The sequence below is a fragment of the Rhinoderma darwinii genome, chromosome 9, assembly GCF_050947455.1.
Source record: "Rhinoderma darwinii isolate aRhiDar2 chromosome 9, aRhiDar2.hap1, whole genome shotgun sequence".
Lineage (NCBI taxonomy): Eukaryota > Metazoa > Chordata > Amphibia > Anura > Rhinodermatidae > Rhinoderma > Rhinoderma darwinii.
In genome coordinates, this window is record NC_134695.1 from 74,305,404 (window position 1) to 74,330,009 (window position 24,606).

General features: G+C 45.7%; 1 protein-coding gene across 6 annotated transcripts in view; it reads left to right on the forward strand.

The window, feature by feature from the left end:
- DENND5A (DENN domain containing 5A) overlaps positions 1-23,909 on the forward strand; it is a 44,929-nt gene extending 21,020 nt beyond the window's left edge. For 2 of the 6 annotated variants that reach the window (XM_075838172.1, XM_075838174.1), the window contains 18 exons: positions 1,985-2,332; positions 3,101-3,316; positions 3,850-4,084; positions 6,123-6,273; positions 6,374-6,467; positions 8,636-8,767; positions 9,018-9,170; positions 9,248-9,329; positions 11,016-11,100; positions 12,799-12,927; positions 13,053-13,174; positions 15,159-15,304; positions 16,520-16,638; positions 17,389-17,570; positions 17,777-17,859; positions 18,014-18,137; positions 21,628-21,796; positions 22,889-23,909. In XM_075838172.1, coding sequence (XP_075694287.1) covers positions 1,985-2,332; positions 3,101-3,316; positions 3,850-4,084; positions 6,123-6,273; positions 6,374-6,467; positions 8,636-8,767; positions 9,018-9,170; positions 9,248-9,329; positions 11,016-11,100; positions 12,799-12,927; positions 13,053-13,174; positions 15,159-15,304; positions 16,520-16,638; positions 17,389-17,570; positions 17,777-17,859; positions 18,014-18,137; positions 21,628-21,796; positions 22,889-23,072 — 2,754 coding nt within the window. In that variant the 3' untranslated portion in view covers positions 23,073-23,909. The remainder of the gene's footprint in view (positions 1-1,984; positions 2,333-3,100; positions 3,317-3,849; positions 4,085-6,122; positions 6,274-6,373; positions 6,468-8,635; positions 8,768-9,017; positions 9,171-9,247; positions 9,330-11,015; positions 11,101-12,798; positions 12,928-13,052; positions 13,175-15,158; positions 15,305-16,519; positions 16,639-17,388; positions 17,571-17,776; positions 17,860-18,013; positions 18,138-21,627; positions 21,797-22,888) is intronic. The other 4 variants (XM_075838173.1, XM_075838175.1, XM_075838176.1 and 1 more) reach the window with 3 other exon arrangements.
- The last annotated feature ends 697 nt before the right edge of the window (positions 23,910-24,606 follow it).

The window sequence follows — 24,606 nt, forward strand, 5'->3', positions numbered from 1 at the left end:
CATCTCTGACCGTCTGTGCGCCAGGAAGTGAAATCTACTGTATCTATGAGCTGGTGTAGATTTGCGCCATAGTTTGTGCAGTAAATCGTGTTCAATTTGTCAGGCTGCGGGTGGCCCTCTCGCTATTGCAAAGTCAAGCTCACGTTTCAAAAAGTGACGAGCGCAGCGTAAAAGTTACAGGTGTGCGCCAAGATCTGCACCAGAATACCGGCGTTCAGTGTTTAATAAATTCCCCCCAAAGTCTGTTAGAAAGTTGTAGAACTTTATGTTTATATAATCATACACTCCCAGAATGCACTGCTTCACTCCGGATCTTGGCTGATTATGGAGTATGAGAAGTCCCAGCTTGTGGTTAGTAATATAGGTGTGTGTTTGGGGGGGTCTTGAGTTTTGGGGTTTTCCATAGGGTTTCATATGTAAAATAATAAATAGTAATCTGTTGGTAAATGTCCTCTAAGTCTAACGGTTCTTTCCCAGAATGAGCAGCGGGAACGTCTTCCTCTATAATACCCTGATTGTTCGGGGCCTTTCAATGGTTCCTTGTCTGCAGTGGTGACACAAGAGGCTCCTGTCTATGACGAATATCAAGAACACAAACCCCCAGACCCGCTGAGGATGACAAATTCCTGCTCAACATCGGCCCCTTAGAATCTCCAATATTTCCTGTCATTGTTTCCCTAACAAATAGGAAGTTTTTTTACATTTTAGTCTCATTCTCAGTGATGTCACCGCTGCTCTCTAGTGAATGGATAGGCTGTATTCTCAGTGATGTCACCGCTGCGCTCTAGTGAATGGATAGGCTGTATTCTCAGTGATGTCACCGCTGCGCTCTAGTGAATGGATAGGCTGTATTCTCCGTGATGTCACCGCTGCGCTCTAGTGAATGGATAGGCTGCATTCTCAGTGATGTCACTTCTACTCTGTAGTGAATGGATAGGCTGCATTCTCAGTGATGTCACCGCTGCTCTCTAGTGAATGGATAGGCTGTATTCTCAGTGATGTCACCGCTGCGCTCTAGTGAATGGATAGGCTGTATTCTCAGTGATGTCACCGCTGCGCTCTAGTGAATGGATAGGCTGCATTCTCCGTGATGTCACCGCTGCGCTCTAGTGAATGGATAGGCTGTATTCTCAGTGATGTCACCGCTGCGCTCTAGTGAATGGATAGGCTGCATTCTCAGTGATGTCACCGCTGCGCTCTAGTGAATGGATAGGCTGCATTCTCAGTGATGTCACCGCTGCGCTCTAGTGATTGGATAGGCTGTATTCTCAGTGATGTCACCGCTGCTCTCTAGTGAATGGATAGGCTGCATTCTCATGATGTCACCGCTGCTCTCTAGTGATAGGCTGCATTCTCAGTGATGTCACCGCTGCTCTCTAGTGAATGGATAGGCTGCATTCTCAGTGATGCCACCGCTGCTCTCTAGTGGATGGACAGGCTGCATTCTCAGTGATGTCACCGCTGCTCTCTAGTGAATGGATAGGCTGCATTCCCAGTGATGTCACCGCTGCTCTCTAGTGAATTGATAGGCTGCATTCTCAGTGATGTCACCGCTGCTCTCTAGTGAACGGATAGGCTGCATTCTCAGTGGTGTCACCGCTGCTCTCTAGTGGATGGATAGGCTGCATTCTCAGTGATGTCACCGCTGCTCTCTAGTGAATGGATAGGCTGCATTCTCATGATGTCACCGCTGCTCTCTAGTGAATGGATAGGCTGCATTCTCATGATGTCACCGCTGCTCTCTAGTCAATGGATAGGCTGCATTCTCAGTGATGTCACCGCTGCTCACTAGTGAATGGATTCTAGGTCCTTTTGAGTAAATCTGGTGTATGTTCATTTATGGTTTAGCCACTTTAGAAACATTTTCATTCTCTCCCAATGTCCTAAAAAACCCTCCTAATAATGGGCTGCAGATAGAACATTCCTGTATAAATGTTGAGAAACCTAATTTTTGTTGCAATAAACTTGGCTTATGACTTTGAAGTGTTCTGTTCCGTGTCCTCCCCTCCCCCAGGCCAACCTGTGCTTCGTGGACATAGACAACCATTTCATTGAGTTACCAGAAGATCTTCCCCAGTTCCCTAACAAGTTGGAGTTCATTCAGGAGGTGTCCGAGGTCCTGGTGTCGGTCGGCATCCCCCCCGAGGGGAATCTGCACTGCAGCGAAAGCGTCTCCAAGCTGAAGAACCTCAAGACTGCCGACCTGGTGTCCGACAAGAAGAATGGGAACCTGGCGGGGTCGCCCCTCAAGACTTATGAACTTCTGAAGGAGAATGAAACCCTGGCACGAATACAAGCGCTGGTGAGGAGGACCGGAGTGAGCTTGGAGAAGGTGAGATGTCTCCTGCTGGTGGGCACGGTCCTGGGAGGCCTTCAGGCTAATGTACAACATCTGAAGTGGTTCAACTGCAGGCCGAGGGTGACCGACCAATCCGTACGAATAGATTGCAGTCCGTAATGTTTGCGTCTTTCAATAAGAACCGTGACAAGAGTCACTTAAAACTTTTGCGTAATTTAGTTGCATTGAGTCACAATCCAGCTCCACTAGAACTTCAGAACTGACGGGGTTTTCCAGTTTTATCTGAAAGAAACTAATTACATTTTGAAAAGTTCTGTGATTTTGTAACAGCCTTTGTTTCTTTTTCTCACCAATTCAAGATCACTGTTTGTTGTCAGCAAATAGGAAATCATTGTTTACATCCTGAGGCTGAAAACCTGTAATACATACACATAATAATCTTCTGAGCGCTAAACACACAAATCTCTCCATGGTCTAGATAGTTTGTTACAATGTATCAGTGCAGTTAAAATGTATCAGTCTCTATTCAAGGCTTTTTAGCTCCCAGTGGATTGAATAAACTGGGTACAATTGTAGCAAAACCTCAGCTTTGATAAGTATTAGTACAGTTTTTCCCTCTCTAGATGTAAACAATGTCTCCTTTTACTGACAGCAAGCAGATCCTGAAAATAATGAGGAATTGAAACACAAAGTCTATTAGAAAGTTGTATACAGAGATGAAGCCCCTTTTTAAGGTCCTTTTTTCAGGATGACGTTTTTTGTTGCTTTTGGGTCTTATTCTCTCTTTTTTGTTCCTTGCAGGTGGAAGTTAAAGAAGAGACCCCCAGTAAGAAAGACTCCAAATTCCAGTGCAATGAGGAAGAACTCCAGATCCATCAGCTGAACATCCACATCCGAGAAGTTTTTGCTAACCGCTTTACCCAGATGTTTGCTGACTACGAAGTGTTTGTTATCCAGCCGAGCCAAGACAAGGAGTCCTGGTTCACAAACCGCGAGCAGATGCAGAACTACGACAAGGTGAGTAGTTAAATGTCTCACCATTTTAAAGATTTATTCTTGCTGTGAGTGAATAGAAACGTTTGTTTTCGTTAGTAAGCTGAAATCCCATAAAGACCTCATCTACTCACAGTAGAGGGTTTGTTACAATGTATCAGTCTAGGCAATTATTTTGTGATGTAAACACATCAGCAACATTAACATCTCTCCTGTCCTGATGGTTTGGTACAATGTATCAGTGTAGGTAACATTTTTCAGTCTGGAGTCCCTACAGCTTAGCTCACAGAGAACTGCATAGATTGGATACAATTGTAACAAACTTTTAGCTGTGTGTACAGGACTAGGTCAAGGCAGGTTTTCAGCCGCTGGATGTAAACAAGAATGTTCCCATTCACTGACAGCAAGCAGAGGTCTTTAAAATGGTGAGGAATTGAAATACAAAGTGTATTCGAAGTTTGCGGAACTTCTTCTTACACGATGATTAAGTCCCGCTGACATATTCCTGGATCGGGGCTGTGCCCTCTGCTGACCTCATGCCCCTTCTCTCCGTCCAGGCGTCCTTCCTCTCCGATCAGCCAGAACCGTACTTGCCTTTTCTTTCGCGTTTCTTAGAGACGCAGATGTTTGCCTCATTCATCGATAATAAGATCATGTGCCACGATGACGATGACAAACACCCGGTTTTACGTGTTTTCGATGCAAGAGTAGACAAGATCCGACTGTTAAACGTCCGGACGCCGACCCTGCGCACGTCCATGTATCAGAAGTGCACGGCTTTTGAGGAAGCAGGTGGGAGCGATTATTTCTGGGCGGATGGTGAATGTTTAGAAGTGTCGCCGGGCTCTGATTGGCCCGTGTTGCTGGGATCCTTCTGGTGTAATGGACGCTATAGAAGGATTGCGGCAGCAGCCGTGACAGTGACGTCATTTCTATATTATGATAATGCAGAAGACTGATCTACAGTTTCACTTATGTCAATTTAACAAGAATTATGAATGGAAAATGGATGAAAAAGAGAGACTGATATGATGTGAATATATGTGACATACCTGATGGATATATATGAGGTACATGGATAGATATGAGGTACATGGATAGATATGAGGTACATGGATGTATATGAGGTACATGGATAGATATGAGGTACATGGATAGATATGAGGTACATGGATGTATATGAGTTGCATGGATAGATATGAGGTACATGGATAGATATGAGGTACATGGATAGATATGAGGTACATGGATAGATATGAGGTACATGGATAGATATGAGGTACATGGATAGATATGAGGTACATGGATAGATATGAGGTACATGGATAGATATGAGGTACATGGCTATATATGAGGTACATGGCTATATAGGAGGTACGTGGATAGATATGAGGTACATGGATAGATATGAGGTACGTGGATAGATATGAGGTACATGGATAGATATGAGGTACATGGCTATATATGAGGTACATGGCTATATAGGAGGTACGTGGATAGATATGAGGTACATGGATAGATATGAGGTACATGGATAGATATGAGGTACATGGATAGATATGAGGTACATGGATAGATATGAGGTACATGGCTAGATATGAGGTACATGGATAGATATGAGGTACATGGATGTATATGAGGTACATGGATGTATATGAGGTACATGGCTATATATGAGGTACATGGCTATATAGGAGGTACGTGGATAGATATGAGGTACATGGATAGATATGAGGTACGTGGATAGATATGAGGTACATGGATAGATATGAGGTACATGGATAGATATGAGGTACATGGATAGATATGAGGTACATGGATAGATATGAGGTACATGGATAGATATGAGGTACATGGATGTATATGAGGTACATGGATAGATATGAGGTACATGGATGTATATGAGGTACATGGATGTATATGAGGTACATGGATAGATATGAGGTACATGGATAGATATGAGGTACATGGATAGATATGAGGTACGTGGATAGATATGAGGTACGTGGATAGATATGAGGTACGTGGATAGATATGAGGTACGTGGATAGATATGAGGTACATGGATGTATATGAGGTACATGGATGTATATGAGGTACATGGATGTATATGAGGTACATGGATGTATATGAGGTACATGGATGTATATGAGGTACATGGATAGATATGAGGTACATGGCTAGATATGAGGTACATGGATGTATATGAGGTACATGGATAGATATGAGGTACATGGATGTATATGAGGTACGTGGATGTATATGAGGTACGTGGATGTATATGAGGTACGTGGATAGATATGAGGTACGTGGATAGATATGAGGTACGTGGATAGATATGAGGTACGTGGATAGATATGAGGTACATGGCTATATATGAGGTACATGGATAGATATGAGGTACATGGATAGATATGAGGTACATGGATAGATATGAGGAACATGGATAGATATGAGGTACATGGATAGATATGAGGTACATGGATAGATATGAGGTACGTGGATAGATATGAGGTACGTGGATGTATATGAGGTACGTGGATGTATATGAGGTACGTGGATAGATATGAGGTACATGGATAGATATGAGGTACATGGATAGATATGAGGTACGTGGATAGATATGAGGTACATGGATAGATATGAGGTACATGGATGTATATGAGGTACATGGATAGATATGAGGTACATGGATAGATATGAGGTACATGGATGTATATGAGGTACATGGATGTATATGAGGTACATGGATAGATATGAGGTACATGGATAGATATGAGGTACATGGCTGTATATGGGTTTTATATCTTTGCTCTCGTCTATTCTATAGTGAAGGCCATAGAGCTGCGACTGTCCAAGATCGATCACACCGCAATCCACCCGCATCTTCTGGATATGAAGATTGGACAAGGGAAATATGAGCCGGGATTCTTCCCTAAACTGCAGTCTGATGTGTTGTCTGCAGGACCAGCGACCAACAAGTGAGGAGGATCATGACGGCCGAAATATCACTAACGTCCCCTACAGAGAGCAGCGCCGACTGGTGAGGACGAAGAATTATTATTGTGGTTTCTATTACAGATGGACAAAGAGAAATGCACCTGCGCAATGGAGACGGAAAGACAGACAGAAGCAGCACACGGAGCACCTCCGACTCGATAATGACCAGAGGGAGGTGAGTGACCCCACAACATCCCCGGAGCACTGCACCTCTAGACCGTCCTCTCCATGTGCCGTGAATGCAGATTATTGTTCCCTGTTATCAGCCATGTCAGGCTGTGGGAGGCTGACGGTAAGGCAGGTGAATACAAGCTATTGGTCCATGGTATCGGCCATTTCAGGCTGTGGGAGGCTGACTGTAGTGTTCATCAATGGGATGAGTGACAGGAAGTGCAAAAGCCTCCCATCCCCCATGATCGCTACTTTGTCACATCTTTACAGTGCTGAGAAACTCCACAGATATTTACATCGTACTGTATACAGCTCGCACTGTGTTACATGATAACATTCTGCTGCCACCACTAGGGGGAGCTCACTACATGCAGACACACTAGTCCTTCTCAATGAATTAGAATATCATCAAAAAGTTAATTTATTTCAGTAATTCAATTCAAAAAGTGAAACTCGTATATTATATAGATTCGTTACACACAGAGGGATCTATTTCCAGCATATTTTCTTTTAAGACAGGGGACAGTGGACATATATGAGGTCCACTGTGTGATATCAGGTCCAGAGTCAGCGCAGCGTCTAGCAGGACATTCCCAGCACTTCATGCTTCCCTCTGCTGACAGCTTTATGGGGACGCTGATTTCATTTTCCAGCACGACTTGGCACCTGCCCACACTGCCAAAAGTACCAATACCCGGTGTAATAACCACAGGATCACTGCGCCTGATTGGCCAGCAAACTCGCCCGACCTAAACCCCATAGAGAATCTATAGGGTATTGTCAAGAGGAAGATGAGACCCCAGACCCAACAATGCAGACGAGCTTGAGGCCGATATCAAAGCAACCTGGGCTTCCATAACACCTCAGCAGTGCCACAGACTGATCGCCTCCATGCCACGCCGCATGATAACACCTCAGCAGTGCCACAGGCTGATCGCCTCCATGCCACGCCGCATGATAACACCTCAGCAGTGCCACAGGCTGATCGCCTCCATGCCACGCCGCATTGATAACACCTCAGCAGTGCCACAGGCTGATCCCCTCCATGCCACGCCGCATTGATAACACCTCAGCAGTTCCACAGGCTGATCGCCTCCATGCCACGCCGCATTGATAACTCCTCAGCAGTTCCACAGGCTGATCACCTCCATGCCACGCCGCATGATAACACCTCAGCAGTGCCACCGGCTGATCGCCTCCATGCCACACCGCATTGATAACACCTCAGCAGTACTACAGGCTGATCGCCCCCATGCCACGCCGCATTGATAACACCTCAGCAGTGCCACAGGCTGATCGCCCCCATGCCACGCCGCATTGATAACACCTCAGCAGTGCCACAGGCTGATCGCCCCCATGCCTCGCCGCATTGATAACACCTCAGCAGTGCCACAGGCTGATCACCTCACATTAAAAGAAGAAAATGCTGGAAATAGATCCCTCTGTGTGTAATGAATCTATAGAATATATGAGAGACACTTTTTGAATTGAATTACTGAAATAAATGAACTAATTGAGAAGGACTAGTGTATATACAGCTTCCATAGAGTAACATGATAACATCCTGCAGCCCCCACTAGGGGGAGCTCACTACATGCAGATATACACAGCTACAGCTCCCATAGAGTTACATGATAACATTCTGCTGCCTGCAGCCACCACTAGTGGGAGCTCACTACATACAGATATATACAGCTCCCATAGAATTACATGATGATATTCCTCCTGCCCGCAGTCACCACTAGAGGGAGCACAATACATACAGATATATAACTCCCATAGAGTTACATGATAACATTCTGCTGCATGCAGCCACCACTAGAGGGAGATCACTACATACAGATATATACAGCTCCTATAGAGTTACATGATAACATTCTGCAACCTGCAGTCACCACTAGGGGGAGATCACTACATACAGATATATACAGCTCCTATAGAGTTACATGATAACATTCCTCCTGCCCGCAGTCACCACTAGGGGGAGGTCACTGCATACAGATATATACAGCTCTTATTGAACTCCATTATTTATCTACAGCTGTTTGAAGGGCAGCAGGAGATTTGAAGCTTTGTATAAAAAAAAAAATGGCACTCCGACCCTTATATAGAAAATTATATGTCTTCATATATATGTCTTCATATATTTGTCTTCATGTTTGTTTCTTGCAGAAATACATTCAGGAGGCGAGGAATTTGGGCAGCAGCATCCGTCAGCCTAAGCTCTCCAACCTGTCTCCCTCCGTCATTGCCCAGACCAACTGGAAGTTTGTGGAAGGTTTGCTGAAAGAGTGTCGTAATAAGGTGCGCTCCCCCTCCCCCTTAATATATATATATATGTGTGTATGTATCTGTCATAAATGGTGCAAAATAGAAATGTTGTGTATCCCGTAGGCCGGACTCCTCCTGTAAAGTCTACATGGGAGATTGGACCATTGTCATTTTGTACTTGTATTTTCCTGGATTATTGGAATCCCTGTCCATTAGTCCAGCACTTTATTGAAATCTTGCTATGGGAAGTTTGAGCAGACGCTGACTTTGTATCTTGCCATAGACCAAGAGGATGCTGGTGGAGAAGATGGGCCGAGAGGCGGTGGAGTTGGGCCACGGGGAGGTCAGTATAACGGGCGTGGAGGAGAACACGTTGATCGCCAGCCTCTGTGATCTTCTGGAGCGGATCTGGAGCCACGGCCTCCTTGTGAAACAGGTAGCGCCTCGCTCGTGGTAGGTCATGTGACTTCCCGTCTGGCGGAGGCTTCATCGCTTTTACTGTTTGTGCTGCAGGGGAAGTCGGCCTTGTGGTCCCACCTGTTACATTATCAGGAAAACCGGAGGAGGATGAACGTCGGGAGCCTCAGCCACACGGGTGATTAAATGTCTTCTACTCAATAACGGAGCCTACGAGTCACCCTCTGTCTATAACCATCGCTCTATGCACTACGCCGTGTCCCCAGTGCTTCATCCTACTAATCCCCCCCGGTCCCTGCGTGTGCGGGCGGCTCCTATGGACTACTCCGTGTCCCCAGTGCTTCATCCTAATCCCCCCCGGTCCCTGCGTGTGCGGGCGGCTCCTATGGACTACTCCGTGTCCCCAGTGCTTCATCCTAATCCCCCCCCGGTCCCTGCGTGTGCGGGCGGCTCCTATGGACTACTCCGTGTCCCCAGTGCTTCATCCTAATCCCCCCCCGGTCCCTGCGTGTGCGGGCGGCTCCTATGGACTACTCCGCGTCCCCAGTGCTTCATCCTAATCCCCCCCCGGTCCCTGCGTGTGCGGGCGGCTCCTAAGATGGATCATTAATTATTGTATCAGGAAATTGCTTAAAGAGTAACGATCGAAACGAAGGAATTGCAGTCTGATGGTACAAATACTGATCGATAATCAATCCCCCGGCTCCTGTATTACGGGGCGGCTGCTGATGGGAGAATTCCACCAATAAAATGATACTGTTTGTGCAATATCTAAATCTCATCTGACAGTGAATCTGTGCTTTCTGATTGGACACCGCGGTTAATCTCTGAATTTCCCGTCGCCCCTTTCATTGCACAGTTCCGTAGTGTGACTTCTCTTCCAGTCATGTTCTCATTAGTTGATGAATCAGTAAAAGAGAAAGTTGTGATCTGGAGCTCAGAGTCCGGGCATTATGCCGTTTTATTTTTCCCCTAAAATATTGTGGGTTTGTCTATTTTGTAAGGGCGGGGGATGGGCAGTTGATATATTGCGGCGTATGCGTCATCTCATTACGACTTAGACTCCTGTTCAGCGCTGTCGTCCGCATGTGATAGATGAATATTGGGATGTTCTCCGGCAGCTTCTGTCCTCCACTCATGACGTTATAAATATCGAGGCTTCAAATCCGCCTCTTCTAATTTATGTGATCCCAAGAGCTGACTTCTAAATCTATACATAAAGTGAAGCCCTCCCATCCTCAGCCTGCGACACGTGGATGTGTGTGTTAATACATAATATTTCACCAGGGGGCGCTGCACATCACAATCGCTCATCTTGTCTTTGCCTTCATCACTATTAACTTGTATTGGCGGTTATTTCTTTCGTTTTGGTGATTCCTGCTCCGTTTTTTTTTCGTGCTTTCTGAGATGCATCGGACATTCAGAGCAAGAGAGAAAATGTTATATAACGTAAATTATGGAGGGGCAGATTATTCTTTATAAGAGGTCCCCCATTTGTACAGTTTCCCTGTAACCCCCTCCTGCCCCATTAATAGATCTGTGAGGGTCCCAGGGGTGTCTCCCTCTTTAGTACCCCCCCCCCCCCCCAGCTCTTAGTTTATGTGGATGGCTCCTATGATTGGTAAATATTAGCAGATTTCGTCGTCAACTGGTTAAATATTCTATTCAGTCATTTGTCAGTTCTATCTGCTCCTGGGAAAGCTGGGTGAGCAGTGACTTGGCCACCGTTACTGCTCCCATTGTGGCGGTCCCTCTCCTCTAGAGTCCTGAACATCCGTGATGTCAGCCGTGATAGTGGGTGGTGGGTGTCATCTGTGTAGGGATCATATTTGAGCAGGAGACATCGTTTTCTTTCCTCTTCTAGAATTGTTCTTAGAGTCTGAAAGACGGAAATCTGATCCCAATCCAGTGATGGCTCCGCTGAAGATCTCGCTGGTCCAAGACATGTTGTGAGTTTTACAGATGAACTTTGAGGGGCAGTAATGCACGTGACATGAGGAGTAGATCTGCGGTGTCCCGGGAAGAATATATGTGGGGGGATAGCTGCGAGGTCCCAGGAGAGGTATATCTGGGGTGTCCCAGGAGAGGTATATCTGGGAGGATAGCTGCAGTGTCCCAGGAGAGGTATATCTGGGGTGTCCCAGGAGAGGTATATCTGGGAGGATAGCTGCAGCATTAGAAAGTGTATATCTGAGTTGAAAACATGGGCATGCTGGGAGGTGTATATGTGGGGTCAGTAGTTTTGGGGCATGCTGGGAGGTGTATATGTGGGGTGAGTAGTTTTGGGGCATGCTGGGAGGTGTATATGTGGGGTGAGTAGTTTTGGGGCATGCTGGGAGGTGTATATGTGGGGTGAGTAGTTTTGGGGCATGCTGGGAGGTGTATATGTGGGGTCAGTAGTTTTGGGGCATGCTGGGAGGTGTATATGTGGGGTCAGTAGTTTTGGGGCATGCTGGGAGGTGTATATATGGGGTCAGTAGTTTTGGGACATGCTGGGAGGTGTATATGTGGGGTGAGTAGTTTTGGGGCATGCTGGGAGGTGTATATGTGGGGTGAGTAGTTTTGGGGCATGCTGGGAGGTGTATATATGGGGTCAGTAGTTTTGGGGCATGCTGGGAGGTGTATATGTGGGGTCAGTAGTTTTGGGGCATGCTGGGAGGTGTATATGTGGGGTGAGTAGTTTTGGGGCATACTGGGAGGTGTATATGTGCGGTCAGTAGTTTTGGGGCATGCTGGGAGGTGTATATGTGGGGTCAGTAGTTTTGGGGCATGCTGGGAGGTGTATATGTGCGGTCAGTAGTTTTGGGGCATACTGGGAGATGTATATGTGGGGTCAGTAGTTTTGGGGCATGCTGGGAGGTGTATATGTGGGGTCAGTAGTTTTGGGGCATGCTGGGAGGTGTATATGTGGGGTCAGTAGTTTTGGGGCATGCTGGGAGGTGTATATGTGGGGTCAGTAGTTTTGGGGCATGCTGGGAGGTGTATATGTGGGGTGAGTAGTTTTGGGGCATGCTGGGAGGTGTATATATGGGGTCAGTAGTTTTGGGGCATGCTGGGAGGTGTATATATGGGGTCAGTAGTTTTGGGGCATGCTGGGAGGTGTATATGGGGGGTCAGTAGTTTTGGGGCATGCTGGGAGGTGTATATATAGGGTCAGTAGTTTTGGGGCATGCTGGGAGGTGTATATGTAGGGTCAGTAGTTTTGGGGCATGCTGGGAGGTGTATATGTGGGGTCAGTAGTTTTGGGGCATGCTGGGAGGTGTATATGGGGGGTCAGTAGTTTTGGAGCATGCTGGGAGGTGTATATGTGGGATCAGTAGTTTTGGGGCATGCTGGGAGGTGTATATGGGGGGTCAGTAGTTTTGGGGCATGCTGGGAGGTGTATATGGGGGGTCAGTAGTTTTGGGGCATGCTGGGAGGTGTATATGTGGGGTCAGTAGTTTTGGGGCATGCTGGGAGGTGTATATGGGGGGTCAGTAGTTTTGGGGCATGCTGGGAGGTGTATATGTGGGGTCAGTAGTTTTGGGGCATGCTGGGAGGTGTATATGGGGGGTCAGTAGTTTTGGGGCATGCTGGGAGGTTTATGGTCACATTTGGAGGGCTATTACTTCTGTATTTGAGTGGTTGCCTGTAATTTCTGCTTCTAGGCACATTCAAAATATTGGGGAGATCAAGACGGATGTGGGGAAGGCTCGAGCCTGGGTCAGATTGTCCATGGAGAAGAAACTGCTGTCCAGACACCTGAAACAGCTTCTACTGGATCACGAGTTAACCAAGTAAGTCCCCAAAATATCCCCGAGTCACATACATCATATACTTCTCCTCTGATGTCCATTGTATCGGGGAGCGGTGTATATTGCTGTGTATCCCGGGAACTGTTCAGCTTTTGTGTTATTCATAGAAAATTATACAAGCGATACGCCTTCCTGCGATGTGATGATGAGAAGGAACAATTCCTGTACCATCTTCTGTCCTTCAACGCCGTGGATTACTTTTGTTTCACCAATGTCTTCACGACGATTAGTGAGTAAATGACCGATTCTTCTGACTGTTAAGATTAGTTTATATATAGAATGAATCTCCATAAATTGTGGCGTCATTATCTTCTACAGACTCTGAGTTATATCCTGTATTATACTCCAGAGCTGCACTCACTATTCTGCTGGAGGAGTCACTGTGTACATACATTACATTACTTATCCTGTACTGATCCTGAGTTACATCCTGTATTATACTCCAGAGCTGCACTCACTATTCTGCTGGTGGAGTCACTGTGTACATACATTACATTACTTATCCTGTACTGATCCTGAGTTACATCCTGTATTATACTCCAGAGCTGCACTCACTATTCTGCTGGTGGAGTCACTGTGTACATACATTACATTACTTATCCTGTACTGATCCTGAGTTATATCCTGTATTATACTCCAGAGCTGCACTCACTATTCTGCTGGTGGAGTCACTGTGTACATACATTACTTATCCTGTACTGATCCTCAGTGACATCCTGCATTATACTCCAGAGCTGCACTCACTATTCTGCTGGTGGAGTCACTGTGTACATACATTACATTACTTATCCTGTACTGATCCTGAGTTATATCCTGTATTATACTCCAGAGCTGCACTCACTATTCTGCTGGTGGAGTCACTGTGTACATACATTACATTACTTATCCTGTACTGATCCTGAGTTACATCCTGTATTATACTCCAGAGCTGCGCTCACAATTCTGCTGGTAGAGTGACTGTGTACATACATTACATTACTTATCCTGTACTGATCCTGAGTTACACCCTGTATTATACTCCAGAGCTGCACTCACTATTCTACTGATGGAGTCACTGTGTACATACATTACATTACTTATCCTGTACTGATCCTGAGTTACATCCTGTATTATACTCCAGAGCTGCACTCACTATTCTGCTGGTGGAGTCAGTGTGTACATACATTACATTACTTATCCTGTACTGATCCTGAGTTATATCCTGTATTATACTCCAGAGCTGCACGCACTATTCTGCTGGTGGAGTCACTGTGTACATACATTACTTATCCTGTACTGATCCTGAGTTATATCCTGTATTATACTCCAGAGCTGCACTCACTATTCTGCTGGTGGAGTCACTGTGTACATACATTACTTATCCTGTACTGATCCTGAGTTATATCCTGTATTATACTCCAGAGCTGCACTCACTATTCTGCTGGTGGAGTCACTGTGTACATACATTACATTACTTATCCTGTACTGATCCTGAGTTACATCCTGTATTATACTCCAGAGCTGCACTCACTATTCTGCTGGTGGAGTCACTGTGTACATACATTACATTACTTCTCCTGTACTGATCCTGAGTTACATCCTGTATTATACTCCAGAGCTGCACTCCCTATTCTGCTGGTGGAGTCACTGTGTACATACATTACATTACTTCTCCTGTACTGATCCTGAGTTACATCCTGTTTTATACTCCAGAGCTGCACTCACTATTCTGCTGCTGGAGTCACTGAGTACAATACTTCTCCTGTACTGATCCTGAGTTACATCCTGTATTATACTCCAGAGCTGCAATCACTATTCTGCTGCTGGAGTCACTGAGTACATTACATTACTTATGCTGTACTGATCCTCAGTCACTGTCTGTATTATACTCCAGAGCTGCAGTAACAAGTCTGCCGGTTGTTATTGGAAATAGTCAGCAAGTTTGGAGCCGACCTCTCCATATCAGTTCAGCTGAGCTTCTATAATGTAGATGACTGTACATAGCCTGGTGTAAAGGTGACACTTCCCAGAATACAAATCAACAAAACAAACTGTGTGCAGACACTGATCAAGCAGAGAATACTGGGAGATTCCAGTCTAAAGCTTACAGAATTGTGAGTGCTGCTCCGGAGTACAATGCAGGCTGTGCAAGATAAGTAATACAATATTACTCAACTGTTTATGTGGGTTCTATTTATATGGAAACTATATGATCCATCCTTGTATCTCCTCAGTGATGCCGTACCACATCCTCATCGTTGCCAGCAAGAAACTTGGGGGCTCCATGTTCACTGCTAACCCGTGGATCTGTATTTCGGGAGAGATGGGGGAGACGGGAGTTCTGCAGGTTCCCAGGAATATCTTGGAGATGACATACGAGGTGTGTTGTCTCTTTGTGACTCAGTCTGAGCGGCTCCTGACAAGTCGGTTGTACAAGACGGTCACGGTGGGATAACCACCAGCCCAAATACAGAGGTCCGGCACATATGGCGAGTAGCAAATACACATGTGACGCAGCAAACTGAACCAGTGACCCTTCATAAGAGAAGGAACCCCGGATATCCGGTCACATGATCACTGGGGGCCGTACATCTGCTGCCATAGACCCAACTCCTCCAAAAGAGCGATTATGTGCCAATGGTGGACAGAGCAGAAGTGACAACCCCCCCCCCCCCCCCCCCCGCTCAGTAAATATGTGTAGAGCCTTACGATGTGGGTAATATAAAAGCGTTCAGCTCATTTATGCGTAGTTACCCCTTTATAGAGGATCTGTCACTAGTTTACTATTTCCCTATCTCCTGACTAGTCTAATAGGCGCTGCGATGCTGAGAACTACAGTGTGTTATTTGTTTTCAAAAACGTGTCTTATTTGCAAAGTTTTGAGCATTTTTCTAAATATGGTATTGTAGCTATAGTTGCCAAATGGGGGGGCGAATCTTTCTTTTCACTCTGGGCGGGGTAATGTTTTCTGTATGACGCTGTCCAATCCGCTCACAGCTTCTCCCCCTTCCCTGCCCAGCGGCACAGGTGATCATATAATATACAGCTTACAATCCCGACCGTGTTTTCAACTGGTAAAACCTCCAGGTGTTTCACTGTTAGAACTGCGATCCTTGTGTCATATGAAATATTAGAATCTCCTCTTTCATATGACACCAGAATCACTGTCCTAGGTAGTCCACAGCCGGAGATATATCTATTTGAGGTGACCACCCCCCTTCCCTCCAGCCTCAGTCTCTCACACTGTGTGAAGCAGCTTCATGCTGATTGGTCAGAGGTTGTGAGGAGGCTCCACCTCCGGAGAATCGCTGCTGTCACCTCCCACTTGTCTAGTATTAGCCTCATTTATATATTTAGAAGACCGCTCGTAACTCTTAAAATAATAAACTTTTTGGGACACAATTTTCACGATCATTATCAGTGTGACAGCGACTATCAGACTAGGTAGGAGATCGGGCATTACTAAACTAGTCACCGATCCGCTTTAAGTGTCTGTTTAGATTAATAATCAGGTTTGTCGCCCCTCTACCATGTCACATCTATCACCGCTCTCCTGCATGATGTAAAGCCGCGTCTCCTGTCTCTTCCCGCACAGTGCCAGAATCTAGGCAAGCTGACGACCGTACAGATTGGGCACGACAACTCCGGTCTGTACGCCAAGTGGCTGGTGGAGTACGTCATGATCCGGAATGAGATCACAGGACACACGTACAAGTGAGAATGGTTTGAAAGTTTCATGTCAACCGACGCCGTCTGTTCTACAGCAGCGGTTCCTGCTCAGTGTAACAAGACCCTGTGTTAGAATATGGGAACCCCGCAGGGAGCTCTGTGGAATGGACGGAGAGCTCTGGTTTGGGCTGTGAGAACTTGTTGCTTTAAATAACCGGTAGATCCTGGTTATAATGTTGAGTCATTTTATAAATACCTAGGATTAACAATGCTGATCTGGTCTTGTACTCCAGCCACATCCAAGGCTGTATTTAATATTGTGCTGGTTGCCACTTAGAAGTCAGCACTTTTGTAGTGCCATGTACTTTGATGCGTTACATATGGGATATCACAGCCTATTATCTAGTGCCTGTTGTAAACAATAAATCTCTCACAAGGCAAAACATCATCAGATGTTCTGTCGACACACTAAACCTGCAGGGGGCAACAGTGGGAAGTGAGCTCTAACCGAAAACCAGCAGGATTTTGAATGCAGCTCTAGATGTGACTAGAGTATAAGTCAGGATCTATCTGAAGATCAGTACAGCATAAGTTAAGCATTTGTAAATATGGTAAAATAATGAGGAATGAGAACGGCACCACAGGATTCCCCATTTTGGCAGCTTGTAGTTAGTCCGGTTGTTCAGATCATGGTTTTCTTTTCCCTTCATGTTCGTCCCCAAAAAGCATTGTAGTTTTTGTTTTTTTTGTATTCTCTGATGGTCTTAATGGCTGATGTGTTTTTTTTACTCCCAGGTTCCCGTGCGGCCGATGGCTGGGGAAGGGGATGGATGATGGGAGTTTGGAGAGGGTTTTGGTTGGAGATCTTCTCACGTCCACCCCAGACACTGAAGAAAGACCCTGCCGGACGCCTCCTCTGCAGCACTCCCCGGGCATGATCCGGAGACTCGTGGCCATATCCCCCAACAGCAGACCCAGTAAGTGCCGGCCAGATCGGCAATCTAATACCCCCTTTCCTTAGTACTGTCCCCCTCTTTTTGTGAGCTTAGTTTGTATTTATTGCAGAGCGCCTCCTGCTGGTGACATGAATCTCCAAACTTTATTAGAATAACTGCATGTTCATAGAATAAAGTCATCTGATCTCTATTGTTTTCCATGATCACTGTCATTGTCTTCTTTACAGAATTAAACACCGGGCAGATTCAGGAGGCCATAGGGGAGGCTGTGAACGGTATCGTGAAGCATTTCCACAAGCCGGAGAAAGAGGTAACTTTGATTTCTACAAACACAACAAGGAACCTGACGTTTCCCCACCAACCTCCCCCATCCCCCCTCCTCCCTTGGCTTTTCAGAGCTGTAACATGAAATGGAGGATCAGGGGATGGCGGAGCGCCGGTATTTACACCTCTTTCTGTTACAGCGGGGCAGCCTGACTCTACTGCTGTGTGGAGAATGTGGGCTGGTCGCAGCACTGGAGCAAGTGTTCCAGCACGGATTCAAGTCCCCGCGACTATTCAAAAGTATCTTCATATGGGACTTTATAGGTAAGGAAGACGTCACTTATGTAGAGGTCAACGGATGGCCCACTAGAAAGAGGGCAGGGTAGTATGTGTACATACATTACATTACTTATCCTGTACTGATCCTGAGTTATATCCTGTATTATACTCCAGAGCTGCACTCACTATTCTGCTGGTGGAGTCACTGTGTACATACATTACTTATCCTGTACTGATCCTGAGTTATATCCTGTATTATACTCCAGAGCTGCACTCACTATTCTGCTGGTGGAGTCACTGTGTACATACATTACATTACTTATCCTGTACTGATCCTGAGTTACATCCTGTATTATACTCCAGAGCTGCACTCACTATTCTGCTGGTGGAGTCACTGTGTACATACATTACATTACTTATCCTGTACTGATCCTGAGTTACATCCTGTATTATACTCCAGAGCTGCACTCACTATTCTGCTGGTGGAGTCACTGTGTACATACATTACATTACTTATCCTGAGTTACATCCTGTATTATACTCCAGAGCTGCACTCACTATTCTGCTGGTGGAGTCACGGTGTACATACATTACATTACTTATCCTGTACTGATCCGGAGTTACATCCTGTATTATACTCCAGAGCTGCACTCACTATTCTGCTGGTGGAGTCACTGTGTACATACATTACATTACTTATCCTGTACTGATCCTGAGTTACATCCTGTATTATACTCCAGAGCTGCACTCACTATTCTGCTGGTGGAGTCACTGTGTACATACATTACATTACTTATCCTGCACTGATCCTGAGTTACATCCTGTATTATACTCCAGAGCTGCACTCACTATTCTGCTGGTGGAGTCACTGTGTACATACATTACATTACTTCTCCTGTACTGATCCTGAGTTACATCCTGTATTATACTCCAGAGCTGCACTCACTATTCTGCTGGAGGAGTCACTGTGTACATACATTACATTACTTATCCTGTACTGATCCTGAGTTACATCCAGAATTATACTCCAGAGCTGCACTCACTATTCTGCTGGTGGAGTCACTGTGTACATACATTACTTATCCTGTACTGATCCTGAGTTACATCCAGTATTATACTCCAGAGCTGCACTCACTATTCTGCTGGTGGAGTCACTGTGTACATACATTACATTCCTTATCCTGTACTGATCCTGAGTTACATCCAGAATTATACTCCAGAGCTGCACTCACTATTCTGCTGGTGGAGTCACTGTGTACATACATTACATTACTTATCCTGAGTTACATCCTGTATTATACTCCAGAGCTGCACTCACTATTCTGCTGGTGGAGTCACGGTGTACATACATTACATTACTTATCCTGAGTTACATCCTGTATTATACTCCAGAGCTGCACTCACTATTCTGCTGGTGGAGTCACGGTGTACATACATTACATTACTTATCCTGTACTGATCCGGAGTTACATCCTGTATTATACTCCAGAGCTGCACTCACTATTCTGCTGGTGGAGTCACGGTGTACATACATTACATTACTTATCCTGTACTGATCCTGAGTTATATCCTGTATTATACTCCAGAGCTGCACTCACTATTCTGCTGGTGGAGTCACTGTGTACATACATTACATTACTTATCCTGTGCTGATCCTGAGTTATATCCTGTATTATACTCCAGAGCTGCACTCACTATTCTGCTGGTGGAGTCACTGTGTACATACATTACATTACTTATCCTGTACTGATCCTGAGTTACATCCTGTATTATACTCCAGAGCTGCACTCACTATTCTGCTGGTGGAGTCACTGTGTACATATATTACTTATCCTGTACTGATCCTGAGTTACTTCCTGTATTATACTCCAGAGCTGCGCTCACTATTCTGCTGGTGGAGTCACTGTGTACATACATTACTTATCCTGTACTGATCCTGAGTTACATCCTGTATTAAACTCCAGAGCTGCACTCACTATTCTGCTGGTGGAGTCACTGTGTACATACATTACATTACTTATCCTGTACTGATCCTGAGTTATATCCTGTATTATACTCCAGAGCTGCACTCCTTATTCTGCTGGTGGAGTCATTGTGTACATACATTACATTACTTACCCTGTACTGATCCTGAGCTACATCCTGTATTATACTCCAGAGCTGCACTCACTATTCTGCTGGTGGAGTCACTGTGTACATACATTACATTACTTATCCTGTACTGATCCTGAGTTATATCCTGTATTATACTCCAGAGCTGCACTCACTATTCTGCTGGTGGAGTCACTGTGTACATACATTACATTACTTATCCTGTACTGATCCTGAGTTACATCCTGTATTATACTCCAGAGCTGCACTCACTATTCTGCTGGTGGAGTCACTGTGTACATACATTACATTACTTATCCTGTACTGATCCTGAGTTATATCCTGTATTATACTCCAGAGCTGCACTCACTATTCTGCTGGTGGAGTCACTGTACATACATTACATTACTTATCCTGTACTGATCCTGAGTTACATCCTGTATTATACGCCAGAGCTGCACTCACTATTCTGCTGGTGGAGTCACTGTGTACATACATGACCTTACTTATCCTGTACTGATCCTGAGTTACATCTTGTATTATACTCCAGAGCTGCACTCACTATTCTGTTGGTGGAGTCACTGTGTACATACATTACATTACTTATCCTGTACTGATCCTGAGTTATATCCTGTATTATACTCCAGAGCTGCACTCACTATTCTGCTGGTGGAGTCACTGTGTACATACATTACATTACTTATCCTGTACTGATCCTGAGTTATATCCTGTATTATACTCCAGAGCTGCACTCACTATTCTGCTGGTGGAGTCACTGTGTACATACATTACATTACTTATCCTGTACTGATCCTGAGTTATATCCTGTATTATACGCCAGAGCTGCACTCACTATTCTGCTGGTGGAGTCACTGTGTACATTTGAATTTATTTTTCCTACATCAGATAACTGTACATCGCAGAGTGTAAAGATGAGACTTTCCAGATTACAAATCAACACAGCAAACTCTGTGCAGAACAACCAGACAATGGAATTGTTTTGTTTACATCTGAAAACCTATCCTGACCTTCTCCTGCTATAGGGCCTTTTACACGGGCTGATAATTGGCCGGTACAGCGAGTGCCGGTCAACGAGACATCATTGATTGGCGCTTGTTTGATCTTGTCAGCGGAGCTATGGATAGGGTAGAGCCTACACAGTAAATAGGCTCGTTACAGTGTGTCAGTGTAGGTAATTTCTTGTGATCTAAACACCGCAGCATAAATGTTTCTTGGCCCAAACTCCTGGCTGCGCTGATACGTGGTAATAAGTCCATCAGCTGTGTGAGCAGGCCTAGGTCAGAACAAGTTTTCTAACTCTAAAGAGTGCATTTTTTTTTTTTTTTGTCGGAGGGGGATATTTTGAACCTCGATTTGTGTTTTTACCGTTTTTCTTTCTTTATTACCAGTGAATGGTTTTGTGCTTTTTTTGTATATTTTTTAGAGAAAGCACAAGCACACTACACTGCACTGAACCTGAGCGACGCCGCGCTGGCTGAGGACTGGCAGAAACGAGTTTGCATCTTCAGCCGCTTCATCGCCGCCATAAACAGCACTCCCCGAAACATCGGCAAAGACGGCAAGTTCCAGATGTTTGTGTGTCTGGGAGCCCGGTGAGTGCGACAAAAGAAATATTCTATGAAGCTGCAGAGGAAATGATCGTGTTCTAATAATAAAGGAGACTGAGATTGGGGGAGGACGTGGCGTGACGGCTGCTTCTCCAGGGTCCTGTCTGACAGTGGCTGCTTCTCCAGGGTCCTGTCTGACCGTGGCTGCTTCTCCAGGGTCCTGTCTGACAGTGGCTGCTTCTCCAGGGTCCTGTCTGACAGTGGCTGCTTCTCCAGGGTCCTGTCTGACAGTGGCTGCTTCTCCGGGGTCCTGTCTGACAGTGGCTGCTTCTCCAGGGTCCTGTCTGACAGTGGCTGCTTCTCCAGGGTCCTGTCTGACAGTGGCTGCTTCTCCAGGGTCCTGTCTGACAGTGGCTGCTTCTCCGGGGTCCTGTCTGACAGTGGCTGCTTCTCCAGGGTCCTGTCTGACAGTGGCTGCTTCTCCAGGGTCCTGACTGACAGTGGCTGCTTCTCCAGGGTCCTGTCTGACAGTGGCTGCTTCTCCAGTGTTCTGTCTGACAGTGGCTGCTTCTCCAGTGTTCTGTCTGACAGTGGCTGCTTCTCCGGGGTCCTGTCTGACAGTGGCTGCTTCTCCGGGGTCCTGTCTGACAGTGGCTGCTTCTCCAGTGTTCTGTCTGACAGTGGCTGCTATCGATACATTGTAACTACCTAAACCACAACATTCTACCAAAGTGTTAACCATATTTTTGTAATAAAAAATACATCAAGGTGGACAATCCCTGTAAATTTCAGGTGCCCGGTGACCGCTCTGTGTCCTGGCGTCTGGTCAGAGTTTACAGGGTCACATTTGTCTAATGTTATCAGAGTTTCAGAAATGCAATGTTTCCTGGAGACGGCATTGTTTGGTAGCCTGTAGTCTGTGGGTGAGATCCTCTGGTTGCTGTCAATGAATGAAAACCTATTTAGCTTATTTGCTGCTTGCAGAACTAAGGGATTCATTACAAGAGAAAGCTCTGATACACTGTAACAAGTTCTGCCGCTGTCTCTGTTGAAAAATCTGAAATTGCCATATTTTTTCGGTTATGTACGCAACGACCGACCTTTTATTCTAACCCTCTGTACTGCCGTTTTCCGCAGGGATCATCACTTGCACCACTGGATCGCTCTCCTGGCGGACTGCCCCATCATAGCGCAGATGTACGAGGAGACGGCGTTAATAAAGGACCATACCCTCGTCAACTCGTTGATCCGCGTCCTGCAGACTCTGCAAGAGTTTAATATAACCCTGGAGAGTTCCCTGATCAAGGGGATCAACATCTGACACCCCCCAAGCAACATAGCCAAACCCAAGAGATCTATCACTACTGTGCACGGACCGGCGCCCCCTGCTGCCTGAACTCCGCCATTACCTGGAGCGCGCCGTGTAATATATTACAGAGTATCTCTATTTATGTAAATGCTATATGACTGGTTACATCCCTTCATGTGAGAGATGTGATGGCGAATATCGCACGGCTTATTGTCAAGCTGTTTATTTACTCGCCACGGAGCCGTTCGGAGGTCGCCGGATCACGGTGGAGAGTTGCTGTTGTTTTTCCGTCTGTTACATTATTCGGATATTTTGTCATCCCTTTATTTGCTGTTACAAGAAAGAAAGAAAAAAAAAATCTCTATTTTTAAATCTTCCCGTGCCTGCGGCGTTACGGAGTCGTGTGGGGTTTTCCTCGTCAGTATTATCTTGTGATTAGCGGGACGGTGAGAGTGTTTATATATCGCGACATAAAGGCACACAACGTTTTTTATTATTCTATGCATTATTTTATTTATTTAACTCTTCATGTTCTCCTAACCGCAGCCTGTAGCGCTTAGAGACCCTGCCCCTCCCCCGGCACAGAGGGCACATGAAGACGGGGGGCATTCTCTTTTGGATCGCCCTCTTGCCGGCCATTTGTTCCTTGTCCATCCGGATCACCGTTGAGATTTACTTTATTATGTCTTTTGTCTGAGATGAGTTCGTTCTGCTGCTTCATGTCTCCACGACATGCAATAAACAGGCGGCGGTCCAGTCCTTCATCGTCTCTTGCCCTCCTCGCCGTCCGGTTCAGGAGACATTTTGCACATATCCGGCTAGAAAAAAAATAAATTCATTTACACAGTTGTCGTCTTCTGCATCTTTTTCTTGAGGGGGTGTAAAGAGAAATGGCTGCTATATGGAGAGGGGGCAGTACATATATCTGTATGTAATGACCGAAAAATATATTTCTCCAGCATGACAGAAGACTTGGACTGTTACTAGTCCCCATAACAGGCTCAGTCGCAGGTCCCTCCCCCCATAACGGGCTCAGTCACAGGTCCCTCCCCCCATAACGGGCTCAGTCACAGCTCCCCGCACCCCATAACGGGCTCAGTCATAGGTCCCATCGCCCCATAATGGGGACATTCACAGGTCCAGTCCCGCCGCCCAATACTAGAGAAAGTTACAAGTCTCCCCTAATAGTACCCCCATAATAGACACATTCACAGCTTATCCACCGTAATGGAAAATGGTTCCCACTCTCCTGGTTTTGCTTTGCATATTTTTCATCTCCACAGTTTTCCGTGATTGTGAGGTGAATCCACCGTCCTGCAGGGACATACTGGCTACAGCGCCATTCTACATCAGCTTATATGTCACGAGTGGCCGATAGTTCTGACCTGGAGACAGTTTTCCTGTATAGATGAGAATATTACATTACACTGCGCTAACAGATACATATATCCCTGCTTTACCTGTATATTGGGACTACACGTGTTCACAGGCTCCTACCACAAGTGGCCACTAGAAGGCGCTGTTTACTGATAAACATTCAGGTTTC